We start from the raw sequence: 19620 nt of genomic DNA on the forward strand, positions 1-19620 counted from the left end.
GAGAAGATGATGATTTGTTACTCCAAAGTTTTGTCTTTTTGAGTGGGGTTTATCAGATAGAAAATTGTTAGCTAGGAGAATAATGTGAATTTCCAAAAATCCCAAAATTGTTATATGAAGACAAACTTTTTAGTCTGTCCTAGCTAGGCTCTGCCTTCAGCCCTTCCACTTCATTTTTGACAATGACCTTCAAAGATTTATCAATATGTCCCATGCTTGCATACGCTCTTCATCATCTCAATATAAGCATGTGAATAATTTTCTCAACATGTTGTCACCTTCTTGTCATTCTTTCTTTTCTTTGCGATATTAATGAGTAATAATATTCTTGTTTGATTATTAATTGGTTGAATTGACAAATTCTTTTGAAGTGATACGCAATATTTTGAAATTGATCTTCCGTCATCAAGTATAAAACTTGCTTCACAACAAAGAATTTTCGTTTTAGAAACGAATATGTCTGATATAATGTCGAAATACTTTTCAAAATTATCTTATCATAGATAATAAGCCCTTTTTGTAGGAGAAAAATGGAAATGTAATAAGAAATTTAGAAGGGTCCCTCTATCTTACATGCATGTAAGATAGAGATTGACAAGAAATTTATATAAAAAGAATGATTAAAGTTAGACTGGCATGCAGTGATTTACCATAAAGTAAAGGCACGAGGGACCGCCGAAAGGTTTTTAATTTAATTTTAAGGCCACTCCTGCTCTTGAGTCTTGATTCTTGAATGGACTCAATTTTTTTTTTTAATTAAAAATTGAAATTTTTAATGTAATACTTGTACCACAGCGGCTAATGGAGATAATCGGATAATGAAATATGTATAGAGATCACATGCCCGGCGGTGCAAATTAAAATGGGCGACTTGTTTTTAAAACATTGCTTTAGTTAATTTACTAGTAAACAGATTGGTGAACATATTTCCAAGGATACCTCCGCCGCTAGATACTTAAATTGTGCTATAATTAATTGTATGAATTTAGACTCTCAATAGACTGATATAGTATTATATTCTAGAGTACTATAGCAACTTCAAAAAAAAAAAATTAAACTCCCAAATTAACGGGACAATTTGCAACTGCATTTCTTTTTTCAAAAAATATGAGTTCAATCAATAGTGGAAGCAGAGTATTGAGGCTATAATGTATAAATTATTAACTTAACTAGGCTATAACATAAAATCAATAAAACTAAGCAGGCCAACGCAACAATGAGGTTATAATGGAGAAACCATAAACTTGGATAAGATATAACCCAAAAAAAAAGGTAAAAATAAGGGGACCAAAGGTAGAATACATATAAAATTGGTAAAGTATAATTTACGCCCCTTATTGTCCCTGGTTGCAACGAAAAATCATTTGCAAATGAATTCGATTCTTTTGGTTTAGCACTTTTGATGTAGAGGGGATTCAAATCCCCGAAATTTTTGCTTCTTATTGTCACAAGTAAAAGTACAAGTATTACAGATTAACCAAATTGTATTCACAATATAATTAGAGGGAGGGACCAATCACTTAATAATTAATGAATAAGGTCTATTATTGTAGATACCTGAAACAAAATTTTGAGATTTTTTTTTTTTTTTTATTGATAGGATTTGTCTTTTGCTGTGTATACTAATAATTTTGATTCGATATCAATGCATCACGGGCTAAAATGAAATAATTAAAAGAATGAAAAATTTCAATTGTTTACTTAACTAGCTCTTTGTTAGGTTTATTAGATTGGCTTATTAACAGACACATAAGTACAAAGACAAAAACATCTTATCTTCACTTAAATTATAGACCTCCTTAAATTTTACCCAAAAAAGCAAAAAAAAAAAAAAAAGACCGTACTTTTTAGTGTCTGCATAATTAATACCACTAAAGTAACATTTTGTTAGAGCCATGCAAAGACTTTGTTGGATTTGAATTTATTATATATATATATCAGCTTTCACATGCAAAAAAAAAATAAAAATCAGAAGTATATATATGGAAGCTAGCCTGAATTATATATTATTAGATGACAATTAATATTTTGTTTATTCTCATGTACCCATCCCATAACTTCCTAAACTTTAATTTGTTTATGGGATCATAATATACATCATGTGAAACCTATTTAACCTAGTGTTTATACGTTAGCGTAAATTAATTACATGAATGATCTAACGTGACTACCATAAATTTGTTATAAAAATATATTATATTTTTGCACAATCTTGACTCCACTAGAAATATATCTGTATCCTTCAAAGTATACATCTTGTCGGCCAAATAATGTCAAAATATGATCTAATTTTTCAAGATGATTGTATTTTATTGTGTCAAGAGTTATAGAGTCAATTTTACATGCCTAGGTCAATTGGCATACTGAATAGTGAATATTCATTATAATAGAAAAATTATATAATACTCGATGGATTCAATTGGGCATAATATACGAGGTTTATTCTTACTTTTCTTTTGGGTTGGGATAATCATTTCACATGTAAATTCCTCGGCGAGATACGCTCCATGTGATTTACATCATCATTTCAATTGCTTTATGTAACCTTTCCTAATTGCATGTTGTGATTACATCACAGTCAAAGCTGTCATATTAATAGAAAAATAGAAATCACGCAGAGTCATTGCGATTTATGGATGTGCAAACTAATCGAGCGTTTGTTCTAATTTAAGGGATGAAAATGCTTCCGAATATTTAGAGATAGCTAGATGTATCTCATTTTTGGTTTTAAATTCGGGCTGTAAGATCGCAGAATTGATTACGGTGGACCTGAAAGATCTCCACAACATAGCCTAGAGGATTGCTAGCTCAAATTTATGATTAAGTGACGATTGTAAGTGGATGCCACGAAAGAAAAATTACATGTTTTTTTAATAATTAAATTCATATAAAATAGTATTGATCTAATTCAGGATCTTAAATTTTGTTAAAGCCTCGAAAAGTATTAAGTCATATGGTTTAATTTTCGGCCATCACATTACTAAATTATATCAAGGTTTAATAAATCTAAATTCTAGAATAGAACATTTTTATAGAATACAAAATCATTTAATTTAAAAACAGTGCAGGACAAGCAACATCACTTCGTCAAAAGCGGATCGCCATTCGGAGCCCATACGTGCTGGCATTTTGCTCTCTTATGTATATAAATATAACAACGCTAGCTTAACTAATTTGATGGACCACCATTTGTTTGTGGCAACATCCAAGGCATCTTAGTACCCACCACTTGAAGTTGAGTATATATTATTGGTTGTTTTTGTTTAGTCACTAATAAATTAAATGGACTAATCCTAGATAGCATTTTTCCCTTATCATGTTTGGTGACACTTTTAAACAACTTTTTATGGTCCAACAAAAAGTATGTTAATTATTAATTATGGTTTCACAGCTGCAATCTCATCTTTTTAGTTATTGAAAACTTTGTCTGATCAAGAAATCATTTCATAATCTCTTGTATTTTATTTTTATAGCACGATATTCGAATTGGGTCCATTTAATAAAAGAGGTAAAGAATTATGAGTTCAAGGGCTGCTAGAGTTTAGGCCTCTTTTGGGCCAAGGAACCAATTCTGAAAGCCGTCTACCACATTGCACTTACTAGTGAAAAGAAAAGAAATGGATTTGAATTCATTAACCTCGTACTCCTGCCATTTGGACACTTATAGCTAATGTGTCTTTAATCTTCAACAGTCTAGTTAGAATTTCTCTTGCGTAGCCAATTTCAAGATAGATAAGACACGTGGCTCTTTTGTCGGAACAAATTGTTCTCCACTTAACAAATTTATGTCAATAACTTTCATAAATGAATTAGATAACAAGCATTAACCAGCATTGTAATCTCAATTCTGCCACAAAAATTTCTATCTGTGAATTTCCTGTCGGTAAATGTTTTCATTAACATAATCCTATAATTGTAAGTATCACATCTCGTAGATACTCATACTTCTAGGCCATAATCTATAATTAGACCAATGATCAATAATATTTTGACTTAAAGATCATGGAAAAATTATGATTTTAAAGTTAAAAACAAAACAAAAGAATATAGTAATTATGAAGCAAACTTGGTGCCATATAACATATCATGGCAGAAGTTTGTATTTGTATCATCTACTGATCTCCACTTACGAGTTTTCCAATACCAAAATCACTCAAATGAGCAACTACATTTTCATCTAGCAATACATTATTGGGCTTTGAGTCGCAATGAATTATAGGAGTTGAATGATGGAAGTGAAAATATTCCAATGCTAATGCAATGTCTATCATTATTTTTATCCTTTGAAAAATATCTAAAATGTTAGTGCCAGAATGCAAGCAATTCTCCAGCTCCCGTTGGGCATGTATTCTAGCATTAATGCTTTGGAGCTACTGTTCAAATAAATATTGAAGGTTTTGACAAGACTTCGCTAATTAATACTTTTTAATATTTCACATTCAGCCTCAAAACTTTTCAATGATCTTGCACATTGCTCGTGAAACACTTTTATGCAAACTCCATTCCATCATGAAGTCTTGATTTATAAATGGAACAAAAACTTCCTGCGCCAATTAGATTGGTTTTACCAAATTTATCCGTTGCTTGCAAAAGTTCTTGGTATGAAAATCTTCTTAGTGTTGCTTGTGATGACAGACACTACTATTTGAAATCCCTGTGCTTCTTCTTGCACATTTCATCAGCTCACATTTGAGGGCCAGAATGACATGACTACAATTATTAGAATAACACTCAATGGAAAAGCAATTACAGGAAAAAGCTTTCTCCTTGATTTTTGATGTGTCCTAGGCTTGCTAAATTTGCAAGGTGGGACTTCCAGACCTGATAAACCACATAAGAACTCATTTTCCATGAATGACTAACTTGTAAAATTTAAAAAAGATCCTCTCCTAAGTATCTCATCTTCTAATTTGTTGAAAGAGAACTTTAATTCTTTAAGGTATAAGAGTTTTCTCATAGATGTAGAAATAATCTCCGAGATTTTATTATTTAATAAATCCAAAATCTCTAAATTTGTCAACTCACCAAATAATTTAAGGACTGAGCTTTCCAATCTATTATATGCCATTACCATATTTTGTAGATCTTTTATACCACCAATTGTTGTTGCGATATCACTAGATTAATTATTTTTTGAAAATCTATTCCTACCATAACCTTTAAATCTCTTATGTCTAAGGAAAGAGAACCATCCAAGAAATTTGATGAGAAACCAAAGAAAAAGATGTCTTTTCGACTCCAAAAAGTTGAAGAAAAACATAAGTAAACCCATTGGACCCTAAGTAGAGAGATTCTAGAGAAGTGAAGTTACCTAAGCATGAGGTATAGATCCTGAAAACTAATTGCCAAATAAGATCAATAAATCCAGCTAGCTAGAAGGCAGAGCTCGCCTGGGAATGATCCTGCCAACTCATAAAATTCAAGATCTAACCCTGGAGTTTCTACAATAGGCCGAATGTAACTGGAATTGGTCCTTTCAATTTATTGCCTGTTAATTCTAAGAGCAACAAGTTGCCTAAATGTCTAATTACTTGAGAAATAACACTGCCATTTGAAATGTAAATTGTTTCCAAATAGAGAGAGAGGATACCTACCAAATTTGGAAGGATGCCATCAGGTGGATTGCCTGGTAAGAAAAAGAATCTTAATTTCTTGTCATTTGTCAACGAGGAAAGAAAGGACAATTCTGGATTTGAAGAAGTCATGTAATTATAATTTAAGATGAGCAAATCGAGGCTTCTTAAATTACCCACTGTGTCTGGAATAAAGCCTGAAAAGGAGTTGGATACCGTATCCACACCGCTGAGCTTAGAAGCATTGGTGATGGAACTAGGAATAGTTCCAGAAAATCTATTAAACCCCAAGTTAAAGAATCTCAAGATTAGGAAGTGAACGGTCTATTTTTTATGGAAGACTTCCTGAAAGAGAGTTATTAAAAGGGGAAATTCCTTTTACTTTTGTCATGTTGAAAATCGTAGCTGCTACAATACCAAGTTGTTCAATACAGGCCCCAAAAACAACAGATTTGGAAGATAGCCGATTCCGTATGGTATCTCACCTGCAAGATTAACATATACGCAAAGCATCTTTTACAAAATCTCGTCTAAACGAAAGTATCTAAGAAAGATAATTAACGAGTGATAAATTAGGAAATCTTTTTAGTATTATCAACATAGCATTGAGTTTGTTGGGGCCGAGAGATATCTTTTGAAGTATAGTCAAGATGCCAATTTCTTTTGGTATGGTTCCAGGTAAATTATTGGACCCCAATTGTAACAATTGAAACTGTTGCACTCTGACAAAGTGAATGGAAATTTTCCCATGAAACATGTTTCCGTGTAAAAGACGTATTTTCAAATAACAAAGATAATTGCAAATATTTGCTGGGAGTTCACCAGATAGTCTATTATAAGATAAATTAATTTCTAACATTGAAGATATGTTGAAGATGAAAGTGTTACATGCATTATTATTAAATTAATACATGTAATGATCTCAAAGTATGTGTTACATGCATGTTCTTAATATGGCTCAAATTAATGAATTAGGATCAATTAAGACTACTCACATATTTTATGATTAGATAATTATAAGAATAATTGTTTCATATTTTTAAAAGATTAAGATAATGATAATTTATTCAGAGAAGTGAATGAAGTCCATTATATATATTAAGAGTCCCTAACTTAGTAAAAAAATGACTTTACTTGTGAAATATACCCCTCAACTAAAGGCTAAATTCTAAGTATTTTTCAAATTTAATTTGAACAACAATGGCCAGAGGTGGAGATATGTATATATTCACATATATATTATTATTAAGCCAACAGAAAGAGAAAAACCAAAGAGTTGGTTATCACTGAAGTCAAGCAATGCATGCATGGTAAAGATGGAGGAGGGAGTGCCGCCTGAAAAATTGTTATGGCTGAGTAAATATTGAGAAGTAATAGCAGCAAGCATTTGCAGGAAGTCTTGTCCTGGATAAGGCGGTCCGGGGCATGGCATGGGCCCCTAGGAAGCTTAAAAATTAAAGTTGGGTCCACTTTAAAATAGGCCCAATGATTTAAATTGATTCGATCCGAGATCTTAGAATTAAATTCGGAGATTTTATTAGGTTTAGAGATGGCAGAAATCTCTATGGGGACAGGGGTTTTTGGGAATTTTTTCTATTTGGAGAGGGTATGTAGACGATTTTATAATCAATTTTTTATTCGAAAAAGGGACGAGGATAATTTTTTACCCAATTACTTATTCAGGGAAGGGATATGGATTGTGTGGAATCCCAATCCCCTCCCCATTTCCCCATTTTCCTATTTTAATTTTTTATTTTATTTTTATTTTCTATAATTATTAGTCAATAAATAATAAATTTTAAATTGTAAAATATTAAATATTGGTATAAATAACAAATATCAAAATATTTATACAAATAATATAAATATTAGTTAATATAAAATGTTTAATATAATTTAGACTACAACCAAAAGCACACAATCCCACAAGCTCATAACTCATAAATCAAACTCTAAATCACTTTCTCACAGTCTTGCTCATCCTTTCCAAATTATTTGTATAGTAGTAAGCACCCAACTCGTCTTCATCTCATCATAACCCAATAGCACGTTGCGCTGTCAGTGGCCGAGTAGCCTAACTCATCGCAACGTCAACTAACAGCCACACATGTGGCTTTGTTGCGTCATAATCAATGATCAGCAGGTATCATTACTCATGGACAACAATAACGTCAATATTATATAAAAATCACATTATTTGATTTTTTTTTAAAATCATTATTTTAATATTATATATACCAAAAGTTTGAAGGATAATGAAATTTAAGGCCCATTCATGATCATTTTCATTTTATTTTATATATTTTTAGGTTAATATGATTAAATTAAGTTTGAAAATTAAAAAAAAATATCAATTATTCGGAGATCGGGGACTCTCAGGATCCCATATTATTATTCGGGGAGGGGACGGGGATCTCCTTAAGCAATTCTGACGTGGATGAGAAGGGGATGGGGACATATGTAGAACATCAGGGATAAGTACGGGGATGTTGGTCGGATGGTTCCCTCCCCTCCCTCCCCATTACCATCCCTAATTAGGTCTTTGAATCCAAACTTGAAATATTTTTAAATTTATCATATTTTAAGAAAATTAAAATTAAAAATATTAGAAAATTATTATGGTAATAATTTTAAAAAATTATTATAAAGAAACCTTGATTTACAATTTTGAATTTTCTCTCAAGTTGATAAACAAAAGGCTAGAGCTGCACCGAAGCTTCCTAATTCTAATTTGAAGAGAAGAGTCCAGCACACAGGTATATGAAATCATCCAGCACATAGATATATGAAATCATATAATTAGAAAATAATTCGTAAACATTGGAAGCATCAACCTCTGAGTCTAGAAGTATCGAATTAATGGTTTCAGGATTGCACTTTCCAATAATGCATGGATCGCCTAATTGAATATTTATGTGCTTCGTATGAGATTACAGGATCTTGGCCTATTGAGGTAACAATTTGTCCATAAAAATCCACATCACACAAGCTAAAGAGAAAACAATAATCAAGGAAATTATGGCAATGTAGTTGTTCAATCTTATCAAGGAAATTTTTTGTTTAAATTATGAGAACACTAATGAAAAGAGTAAGTATGGTAAAATTATTATTTTTTAAATAGAAAATAAATAATGGGGATCAAGCCCGTTTTAATCATCGTTCCATTGTGAAATTATCGGAGATATCTCTGAATTGTCTCTAAATAAAAAAAATTTTGGTATGGGGACCGAATTTGAGGATTACTTCTAGTTCGGAGACGGGGATAATAGTCCTCACCTGAACCCTCGCCATTGCCATCCTAAGCCCTAGAGATATTGATATAACAAAAGCAAAATAGCAAATATAACAATGACAGTGTTAGAAGGAATATATAATACATCCATTGAAGTTAATTAGTTTGAATGTTATCAATCTAATTTCAAGAAGGCTAGCTGATGAGTAAGATTGAAGTTAAGGCCCTGTTTGGATTTGAGGTTGAGCAGTTGTATCTTTTAAGTTATAACACTAAAGTGTTTAATAAACATTAGTTGTTTTAGCTTGGAAGTTAAGTTGATTTGATTTTACACTTGACTGATAAAATATTTATTGTATCCTTAATAATTTTTTCAAAATTATTATTTACAAATTTAGTTATTGTATCTTTTGTTTTATAGTTATAGCTTTTTTCCACAGCAGTTGTAACTTAATCCTAAACAAGGGCTTAACTTGATTGTTTTTAAAAATTAGATACCCAGCAATAATGATGATCAACTCACAACTCTATTTTTTAGCCAAAAAAAACTCATTAAGAGTCTAGAATGTTAAAACAATAAATCTTTTTGGTGAAAATCATCATCTATAATTCAGGAACATTTATATTGTATCACCAAGAATCAATAAACAAATATACGGAAGTATACCTGAGCCATACTGATTAATTGTTCTCTGGACTAGTGTGGTTTGTCTTTTAGATAAATACGTTCTCCTAAAAAATCCTTTAAGTTTCTCTATGTCCTTATTCTGGTGATAAGATATTAGAAAAAAAAATATAACAATATGTATGGCATGGGGATCATAAATATTTATATAAATAACTTTTCCTGTTATCTTTTGGTATTTCTATTTTAGCCCATCATAAAAATAGAAATTATTCCTTAAGTCTCTATACATTAAAGGCCCACACCTTATCAGATCCATTGAGGTCAACTTACTGAATGTCTTAATAAATCACTTTTAATTGACCTTATATGACAAGTTGCAACACATAATTATTTACATATAAGCCCATTGTTGGATTAAAGATCCAACAATATTAGATCAAATATCTAACAATCTCCTACTTAGGCTTTATGTGTAACCTTATAATTATACTTTGCAAAAATAACCATATAAGTTCAACCTTACTATCATTATCGGAATGTCCCAATAACCAATCTTGTTTATCAATCATACTAACGTAGGATTATAGCGGTCTTTGTTAGAATTGTTGTAACTCGACCCATCAATGGTCACTATGCCAATACAACTGACTAACATGGATTATGATGTAGATGTGTAGTATGAAAATTTTATACAATGTGATCCTAATATGCATATTTTCAACTAATCCACCTTAAACCTTTGTTAAATCAAACCATACTAAAATCTGAGTATGAATAAAATAATACTTTATTTCTGCAGAAAATAACATGAAATATCTATAAATTGAAATAACTGAAAAATATCTTTATTATAATCATAGACTCCAACTAAAATTGAATATTCTTTAATGATACAACGCTCATATGAGCAGTGTGCTCATGAAATATTTTGGGTGACAATTCCTTAGCAAGCGGATATACAATCACAGAGTTTGTGTTGAAAACTGTCCACTCTGAACTCTTTCTTTAACAATTAAGAACTTGATATCTATATATTTTGACTTTGTTAAATTCCTGTTGTTATTATAATATAGTACTGCTGACTTATTATCACAGAATAACTTGAGTGGTCTATCAATATCATCTACTATGTGCAGCCCTGTGACAAAATTATGCAGTCATATTTCAAGCTTGGATGTCTAACCATCGTAGAAGAGGCTATAAGAGTCTGTTTAACACTCTTCTAAGAGACAATACTCTCAACTAGCAGATAAATATAACCCAATGTACATTTCATATTATCTTGGCATTAAGCAAAATCGGAGTTAGTATACCCAACGATCTCATGCTGATCTAACCTATGATATGTGAGCATATAGTATTTTGTTATCTGTAAGTACTGCAAGACTTGTTTGGGTACTTGCCAATGGTTTATCACTAAATTGCTTAAATACCTGCTCAACATCCTAGTAACGTATGTAATATCTGGTTGCATACATCAGACTTCCAACTACTGACACATAAGAAATCTTTTACATTTTCTTTTCCTTAAAAATCATTCTTGGAACACTGATTAAAGCTAAACTTGTCTTCTTTAGCCATAAGGATATCACATTCTTTTCAATATTACTTTTTTGTAATAATCAAAATACCCCAGGAGCAATCCTAGTGTATCTGTATGGCTAATACAAAAGAGTTATCACTAAGATTTTTCATTTCAAAATTCTTAACTAAAAATCTCTTGGTGTCGTACAATAAGCTTATATCATTGTTAGAAAGCAAAATGCCATTGACATATAAAACCAGAAGAATATAATTGCTCCCATAGAACTTATGGTATATGCAATCATTAATTAAATTTATCTCAAAACTGAATGAGATGATCATTTGATGAAACTTGAAATACAATTGTCGAGATACTTGCTTGAAACCATAGACAAATTTTTTTAAGTTTACAAACCATATTCTATGTCTTTTGACAAAAGTATTCTGATTGTACCATATAGATCGTCTCATCAACGTCACCATTGAGAAACACTATCATCACATCTATCTGATGTAACTTAAGATTGAAATAGACCACCAATGATATGATGATTCTGAAAGAGTCTTTTATTAAAATCGGGGAGAAAGTTTTTTTATAGTCGATGCTTTCTTTCTGTGTAAACCTTTACAATAAGATGTGTCTTGTATCTCTTCACATTGCCTTTTGAATCTCTTTTGGTTTTCAATATTCATTTGCAATTAATAGGTTTCACACCTTCTGGGAATATGAAAAGATCCCATACGTCATTATCTTTCATAGACTTTATGTCCTCATTTATGGCGTCAATCCACTTTTGAGGGTTAGAACTTTCTATGGCTTGATAAAAATTAATTGTATCTTAGAACTTTCGTTCTATAATATTGTATTGATTTGTTGTGTTTTGAACAAAGTCAGGAATAAGATCTTGATCAATGCCAATGACATATGGGAATATCAACATATTTCTCTTTAAAAATAAAGTCCTTAATTGATCTCCCTTCGCAAACTTGACATCCTCAAAGAACCAAGCATTTCCCGACTTGAAAATTGATTTAGTCATGAGATCATAAAACTTGTACCCTTAGATCTTTTAGAGTATCCAATAAAATAGTAACTTACCATCCTTAAATCTAGTTTCTTTTTAAAAGGCTTATAAAGTCTTGCTTAAGCTAGATATCCACAAACATGTAAGTGTTTTAGACTAGGTTTCTTGTCAGTCTAAAGTTCGTAACGGGTTTTGGTAGTCACTTTAGTTGCAACCCTATTAAGGATATATACCACATTCTTAAGCACTTCTCTCTAGAGTGACTCTAGTAAGTAGAATGACAAATCTTACTCTTCACCATGTCCTTAAGTATCATATTTTTTCTTTCAGCAACACTGTTTATAAAGGGCGAACCCAATATAGTGTATTGCGGGACGATACCACATTCCTCTAGGAACTTAGCAAACAGTCCTAGATGTTTTTACTTGAACCGCCATATCCGCCATAATAGATCACCACCACTGTTAGATCTGACACTTATTAATTTTTTTGCCAAGTTGGTTCTCAACTTTAGCCTTAAAATTTTGATTATATCCAAGGATTGTAATTTTTCATAATGGGAATACATATAGCCATATTTAGAAAATTCAGCTTTGGATGTCATAAATATTATTGACTATTTCAAGTAGCTATAAGGAATGAACCACAAGTATCTATATGTATGAGTTCTAAGACATTTGAAGTTTTGTTGGCTTCAAACCTCCATTTCTAGGTTTGTTTCCTCTTGATATAGGTAAAACAAATATCAAAATCTGTAAAATCTAAGGGGTTAGGAATTTCGTTTATTCTCCTTTGGAGATATGACTTAATCTCTTGTGCTATAATCGAGTCAAATTTTCATTGATTAATTTTCTCTTTACAACTCATGTACTTAATTGTAAGGATTCATTAAATGAAGCAATTGTATCAAGCAAATAAAAATTATCATCGCCTAACAAAGAATCAGAACAAACTAGTTTTGAATCATAAAATAAACTGAATTTTTCATTTCCAAGTGAACAAGAAAAACAGACCAATTCAAAGTAGAATGGAAATCAAATACCATCTAAAACATGAAACAATAAATGTTTCATTAAGATCTAAGTAAAATGCAATCTTTAATAATCATCTAAAATTTTTAATTACTTCAACTTCAATTGTTTTACCATCGCCCATATACATGTACCTTTCACCATCACTAGGCTTTCCATAATTCAGACAACCTTATATAGATGTACTGATGTGGGTGGTTGCATCATAATCTATCCACCACGTGTGTCTTAATGCCGAAGTTAAATTTTCCTTAGAACAAACCAAACCATGCCCTCCAGCTTTGCAAAAGAATCAACTAGCATGTTTTGGTTCATTTGATTTATCTTGTTTTTTTTAGGTGTTGTATGTGCAACTTGCTTATCCTTCTTCATTCTCTTGCCCTTATACTTTATTGAAATTCAATTTCAGAATTCCTTTTCTCTTTTTCAATGTTTATAAGGAATTCCTTAGCCGTATTTTTCTTTCAGATATTGAGACGTTGAATGATTTCGAAATGGCATTTTTCATGATCATTCTACACATGTGATTTGATTTCTTCTACATTTCCAAATCCTTTTTGTCATTAAAGATGCTCTCATTTGTAAGAGGTGGTGGAGAATCAACCCTTAATGCAAGTTCGAGATTCATGACTGCGAGAACTATTAAAAGGTTCTCTTGTCATGGCTTGAAGTTGAAGCCATTGACAGTAATATTAACAGGAGTCATAACTTAACAAAGAACAACAAACAATATAAGCTCATATAAGTCTTAAAATAAAATAAATTCTAATAAAAGTAAACCGCATCTCAAGGTGCCAGTCGCTCCATTAATAAATCATCTTTGGACAAAACATTAATTTGTAAGTGATATCTTGATGTAATCATCAAATAATGATAATAAGAACATGTCAAACAATAAATCTTCCTCTGAGCTAATTTATTATTGACATGTAAAACTAAATAATCATCATGTTTTTATTACCACAGGTGCACATGTAATTATGTCAAATATGGATCTTTTTTAGGTCGATGGATACTCATAGAAATTATATATACACAATCGTTTATATTTTAAAACAAATTAATTTTCACAAGTTATGTCACTTTAGTGACATGTTACTTTAATTACTTCATCTTAAAATATATATAAACATACTAAAATTTGAATTTAAAATTGTACTAAAAATTATCCAAAAAATTTTAAGTCAAAGTCAAAGTCAAGTCAACAGTCAATGGTCAACTATTGACTGATCAACCATTGACAAGCTTAGGGCTGGAGTGTTCCTGATTGACCCGAACCGGATCCTGTATCAGCCCTAAACTCTAATCCAAGCTATCATGCCCACATGCTCAAGTCGCGCCTTTCCCACCAGAAAACACTCACCGTGTTTTTTTTTTTTATTCCTTGGCTTTTACTTGATTTGCTACAGCTTATGGTTGTGCCTTGCTTGATAGGTCACACCTTGCTCGAACGCCAATGATGGCAGTAACAGCCATCGGCCTCAAAACTTGAAAAGCCTAAGATACCGAATTTTGAAATATTTATTTTTCTTAATTATGAATTTCCTTAATAATTAGAATCTAGAAAACAACCACAAATTGTTCTCAATAATTCAACATGAAGAGATTCTAATATCACTTGTCAGAATGGTAAAACTTTTTGTGAAAACTATCACCTATAATCTAAGAATACTCATGTTATATCACTGATAATCAATAAATGAATATGCGGAAGCTTAACTAAATCCATAATACTTAATTGTTCTATGGAATTATGTAATTTACTTTCCAAATCAACATGTTCTCATAGAGAGTCCTTTATATTTCTTTATGCTCTCTCTCTCTCTCTGATGATATGATGTACAAACGAACAGAAAGACATGTGTGACCCAAAAATCCTAACTATTTATATAAACAACATTTCATGTTGTCTTTTAATGTTCTTATTTCAAACCACTATACAAATACAAATTACTCTTGAAGTTTGTACATATTAAAAGTTCACATCTTATTAAATACGTTAAAATCTAAATTACTGAATGTCTTAATAAATCACTTTTAATTTGGTTGACAACTTGCAACACATAATTATTTATATATAATCTAATGTTGGATTAGTGATCCAACAGTACTAAATTAAATATCCATTATGGGAGACGTGATTTCGCCGAAAGATGTCCTGCTCAAGTTGCAGATTTGCTGTAGTTCTTCCTTTGTTTACAATCAACAATGACATTCAGATAAGGAGGGTGAAAAAAAAAGAGGGACATAATACCGTCGGATTCAACAGTAACTCAGTTGACTCATTGACTTTATAAATTTATATAAATATGCTAAAAAGTACGGGAAAATACATAAATACCCTTATTTCTTTTTATCTGCTATTTTTATTTCGCAATCGGCCATATTAGGTAGTAAAGCCGTAGCAGCTGTTGGTTCATTTCCCATTCATCGAACAGGTCGATCACCTCCTCCACTGTTTCTGTCGCCAAAGGCAAGTAAATCAGCTCCATTTTTCAAGATTTCTTGCTCTTAGCGTTTTTATGTAATATCACGTTCATGTTTGCGCTAATATGAGTTCCGATCAGATGTCATCCATCGAGCAATATGCGTTCGGCCCTTTTAAGATAGATCCTAGGCAAGTGTTCTATTCAACCCCTCTATCCTACGCCTTGGTCAACTTGCGCCCTCTGCTTCCTGGTACTTATCACTTCTTTCTGCTTTTACTCCGCTTTCTTATGTGCAGACAAAACTGAAACTGTTTGATGAATTGATTCAATGAAAGATTAGTTATATATGCAATTCAGGAGAAGCAAGACCTTGCAATATTGAATTGGTTAGGGTAATTAGCATTTTGAATATGCTGTGGTGGTTTGAGTGTAAAATTAAAATGAGGGTTTTGAAGAACTTTTCGATGATGAGCCTTAGCCAATATGATATTTTGATGGGTGTTTCAAAATTTGTGTTTAAAAAGCATATGGCAGCATATGGGGAAATCAAAATTTGTGTTTAAAAAGCATATGGCAGCATATGGGGAAATCGGGAATTTTCTATGTTAAGGGAAGCCCTCATGCATCTGTTGCTGTGTGGATCTTGTTTGATTGATTCTGGATCCATTCGTGTCTCATGCTTCTATCAGTCTTGTATTCCTCTATAGAGGTCTCATACTTTCATCTGATTTTTGATTAAGTTTCTCTTTGCTTTTGCAGGTCATATCCTTTTTCTGCAGAAATTCTAATTCTTTGTTGGTATTGGTTCCAACATGTGTTTGTTTCATTTATTCCCTGAACCAAAATTTGTAATTTATAAGGGCATTTTTCATATAGATCCCCCAGTTTTGGCATAAGTATTGCAAAATTGATAGGTTTGCATTAAACATCATGAGGGATATTAGGTTATGATGCAGGCCAAAAACCAGGACTGGGTAACGTACATATCTAAAATATTTCCATTTTGACATCGCCCGTGATATAGTTGATTAGTAAAATTAAAGGACCTAGAGCACCTTGATGTATTAGGCCGAAGATGAAGACCTACAGAGGCTGCCACTGGATTGACTTTTTATGCAGTCACGTACTATTTGGTTCCTATGTGTTTGTATGTGATGTCTATGTGCATTTAAATTCTGTTAACTTAACATTACGAACATGTGCTTGTCTGCCCAAGGCGTGACGCGGTTCGCTTTGGTGATCTTACTGCTGATGAGACCCGTGATTTATGGCTCACGGCCCAGACAGTTGGCACACAGCTCGAAAGCTACCACAAGGCTTCATCACTAGCATTTGCCATTCAAGTAAGTGCTGTCTCTAGTGGGCTCTTTCTATTCTCATATCTGCAACTTGTGTGTTTGATCTTAGATGCTTACTATGCATGATGAATCATGTATGTTATGTTATTGTCAAGTTGTCTTCTCTTTTACGACTAGAATGGATGAATGAAACTATAAAACACTTCAGCCTCACGCCCCCCCCCCCCCCCCCATCTTTTGCTATCGTCTGCTCATCATTTCTCTTCTAGTTTTCTTCGTCATTTACCTCTCCCTTCATGCCTTTTTCCTGCTGCCTGCATAATGGACATACTGATTTCGGGATGCTTTATTCTAGGGAATAATTGGTAGCTACATGTCATCTATAGATCTTGATGTCATTTCTGTTTGACAAACTGACTCATCAGCTCTTTAATCTTTGGATATTTTTTCTGTTTCAGTGATTCACTAAATGTTTTGTTTATGTGCTAGATCTTAGTTGCTAGGTCAGAAAGCATTTATGGTCTGACAATCTTGATATATTAATTATGACTATTTTGAATTTTGCCGAGGATATGTTTCTAAATACAACTGGACATTTGAACCACTAATTTTTTTGAACTGTTTTTTTTTTTTTTTGAGTTGTGTTTGTGTACTCTTCTAAAACCTGTTGATTTCCTTTCAGAGTACCGCACATTGGTTGCTGAAATGTCTAACAAATTAAGCAATCACCATATTGTTGGAACTTCGTTGGGAACATCTTTGCCGCATGATGCTTCTTAGAACTTAGGATTGGTGCTTGTATTTATACATATCTAATTTGCTTCGTTATTAGTATATTGACTTCTTTGTAATTTAGGATGGACCTCAAGCTGGACAGACAGTGCCCCATGTTCACATCCATATTGTCCCACGCAAAGCTGCCAGCTCTGAGGAAAATGATGGGAATGTAAGCTGGGATTTCTTTTGTTAATCTTTGGTTGCCTTTATTTACAACCTTGGATTGATTACTTTCCTTTGCGTGTTGCTGATGCTGCAGAAAGATGTGAAGGAGAAGCAGAAGCTTGATTTAGATATTCAAATGAAGAACAGGACCATGGAGGAGATGGCTCAAGAGGCTGATGAGTACAGGTCGCTTTTGTCAAAAATTTAACACTGCCTTTCGCTAAGCTTTTCTCAAGCTTTCATCAAAGCTGCCTCCAATGCGTTTGAGATTTAAGAAACTGCCCTTCAATAATACTTCATGGAAGTTTATAAACATTTATAATACTTACGCTAAGCATTGGGGCTTTCATAGAATTATTATACATCATACCTATGCAGAATAATCCTTCACTCGTCCTCTTGTTGCGCTGGAATTCCTGAAATTCTAAGTTTATTATGCATGTCTTTTATCAATCTAAGTGTGTTGTATTTAGTTTTGAGCTACTTTCATTACTAATGTCATGATAAATGTTTGAATAAGTTTGTGGATTGGTCTACAAAGTGAGTGCTTTTTGCTTGTTTCATAGCAATATAGATTTTTTTTTTCTCTCCTTTTTGTTTACAATCAAAACTCAATCAGAGACCTGCTGGAATTGATTAGATCAATTCTATTGTAGAACAGCCAAATTTCTACTCCACTAATTTGGGGAGACATATCTACTTTACCCACAAATTTGTAGAAGAGATGTAGACTTCTAGTCACAAATTTGTGGGAGGAGCAAGAGTCCCCCACAGTGCGAAATTATTGATATTTGTGACTAGTTAACCGCAGTAACAAAGAAATTATAATTATTTGTTAGTTTAGTCATTTCAATGAAGGATAAAGTTAGCTTAGCGGTAGACCATATTCCTTCCCACTCATGTGGGCAGGGATTGGAAGTTTGGAACCATATTCCTTCCCACTCATTTGAGCAGGGGTTGGAGTCGTATCGTGTGTGTATATACTGTTGGTTTAACATGTTTCATTTTTGAATATTTGGAAATTGATAGGTTGTACTGTGTCAGCGCAGGGTGGTAAAAAATTTAACCAATAAGGTGTTCTTACACACTATTTGATTGTTATCATAATTCATAGAGCTAAAAAAATAAAAAATAAAAACCGATAACATGTTATTAAACAAAACATAAGGCCAAGTATCACCACTCTATGTATTATAATGAAAGAACAAAAATCATACTTTGAACTTGAAAATTTTGAACTTACAACATAAATATTAGAGTGGGTAGAATTGTTCAATGATATTTGTTTTTTTTTTTTTTCAAATATCGCATTAATAGAAATTAAATCCTCTTAGTTAGAACTTCTAAAACCTCTTGTAATATTTTAAACTTGTACCGTGTTCAAAGAGTTTTATTGATTAAATTGAGTAACACTCATATGCAACTTTTTTATTTTTTTGGGGTTGATTCTAGAAGGTTAGAAAAATAACTTAAAAATATTTGTTTAAAAAAAATTAGAGAGAATGCCAATCTCAGGACGAAAGAGCCTGAGTGCCCCCACATAATACATCTTAAAAATTCGAATTTAAAGTTTGGTCAGAAATTCAAAAAACAAAGGCAATGATGTCGAGCGGTAGAATTGAATTGAAGTGGTGAGACCAAGACGATAGGTCAAGCATTTAATATTTTTTTTAGTTTCCGTGACTAATGCACCGTATCGCATACATAGTCAAAGTCTAAAAGCTTGGGTCAGATAAAGTAGTCTTATCATATAATTTCCATGGCCTCCCCTTGTTGAAAGTTATCACAAGAAAGGCGAAATTTCGGCTAAATATTATTGTGCAATAACTCCTAATTATGGCCATGGGGCCAATTATAGACTAGATGTTTTCCGAATAATTGTAGGAGTGATCTTCTAGTTAATGCTCAATATATTTTTAAGGTGTATTTTATATATAT

At 32.2% G+C, this 19620-nt stretch overlaps 1 protein-coding gene across 1 annotated transcript; it reads left to right on the plus strand.

Annotated features, from left to right (window-relative positions):
* Window positions 1-15141: 15141 nt before the first annotated feature.
* On the plus strand, window positions 15142-18222 carry LOC18031335 (bifunctional bis(5'-adenosyl)-triphosphatase/adenylylsulfatase FHIT). Its single transcript, XM_024187658.1, has 6 exons — window positions 15142-15193; window positions 15404-15486; window positions 16202-16258; window positions 16639-16785; window positions 17597-17686; window positions 17777-18222. The coding sequence occupies exons 1-6, from the start codon at window positions 15142-15144 to the stop codon at window positions 17888-17890; spliced, it is 543 nt and encodes a 180-aa protein (XP_024043426.1). The 3' UTR covers window positions 17891-18222.
* Window positions 18223-19620: the final 1398 nt, after the last annotated feature.

Source organism: Citrus clementina, unplaced genomic scaffold (assembly GCF_000493195.1).
Source record: "Citrus clementina cultivar Clemenules unplaced genomic scaffold, Citrus_clementina_v1.0 scaffold_9, whole genome shotgun sequence".
Taxonomy (NCBI): Eukaryota; Viridiplantae; Streptophyta; class Magnoliopsida; order Sapindales; family Rutaceae; genus Citrus; species Citrus x clementina.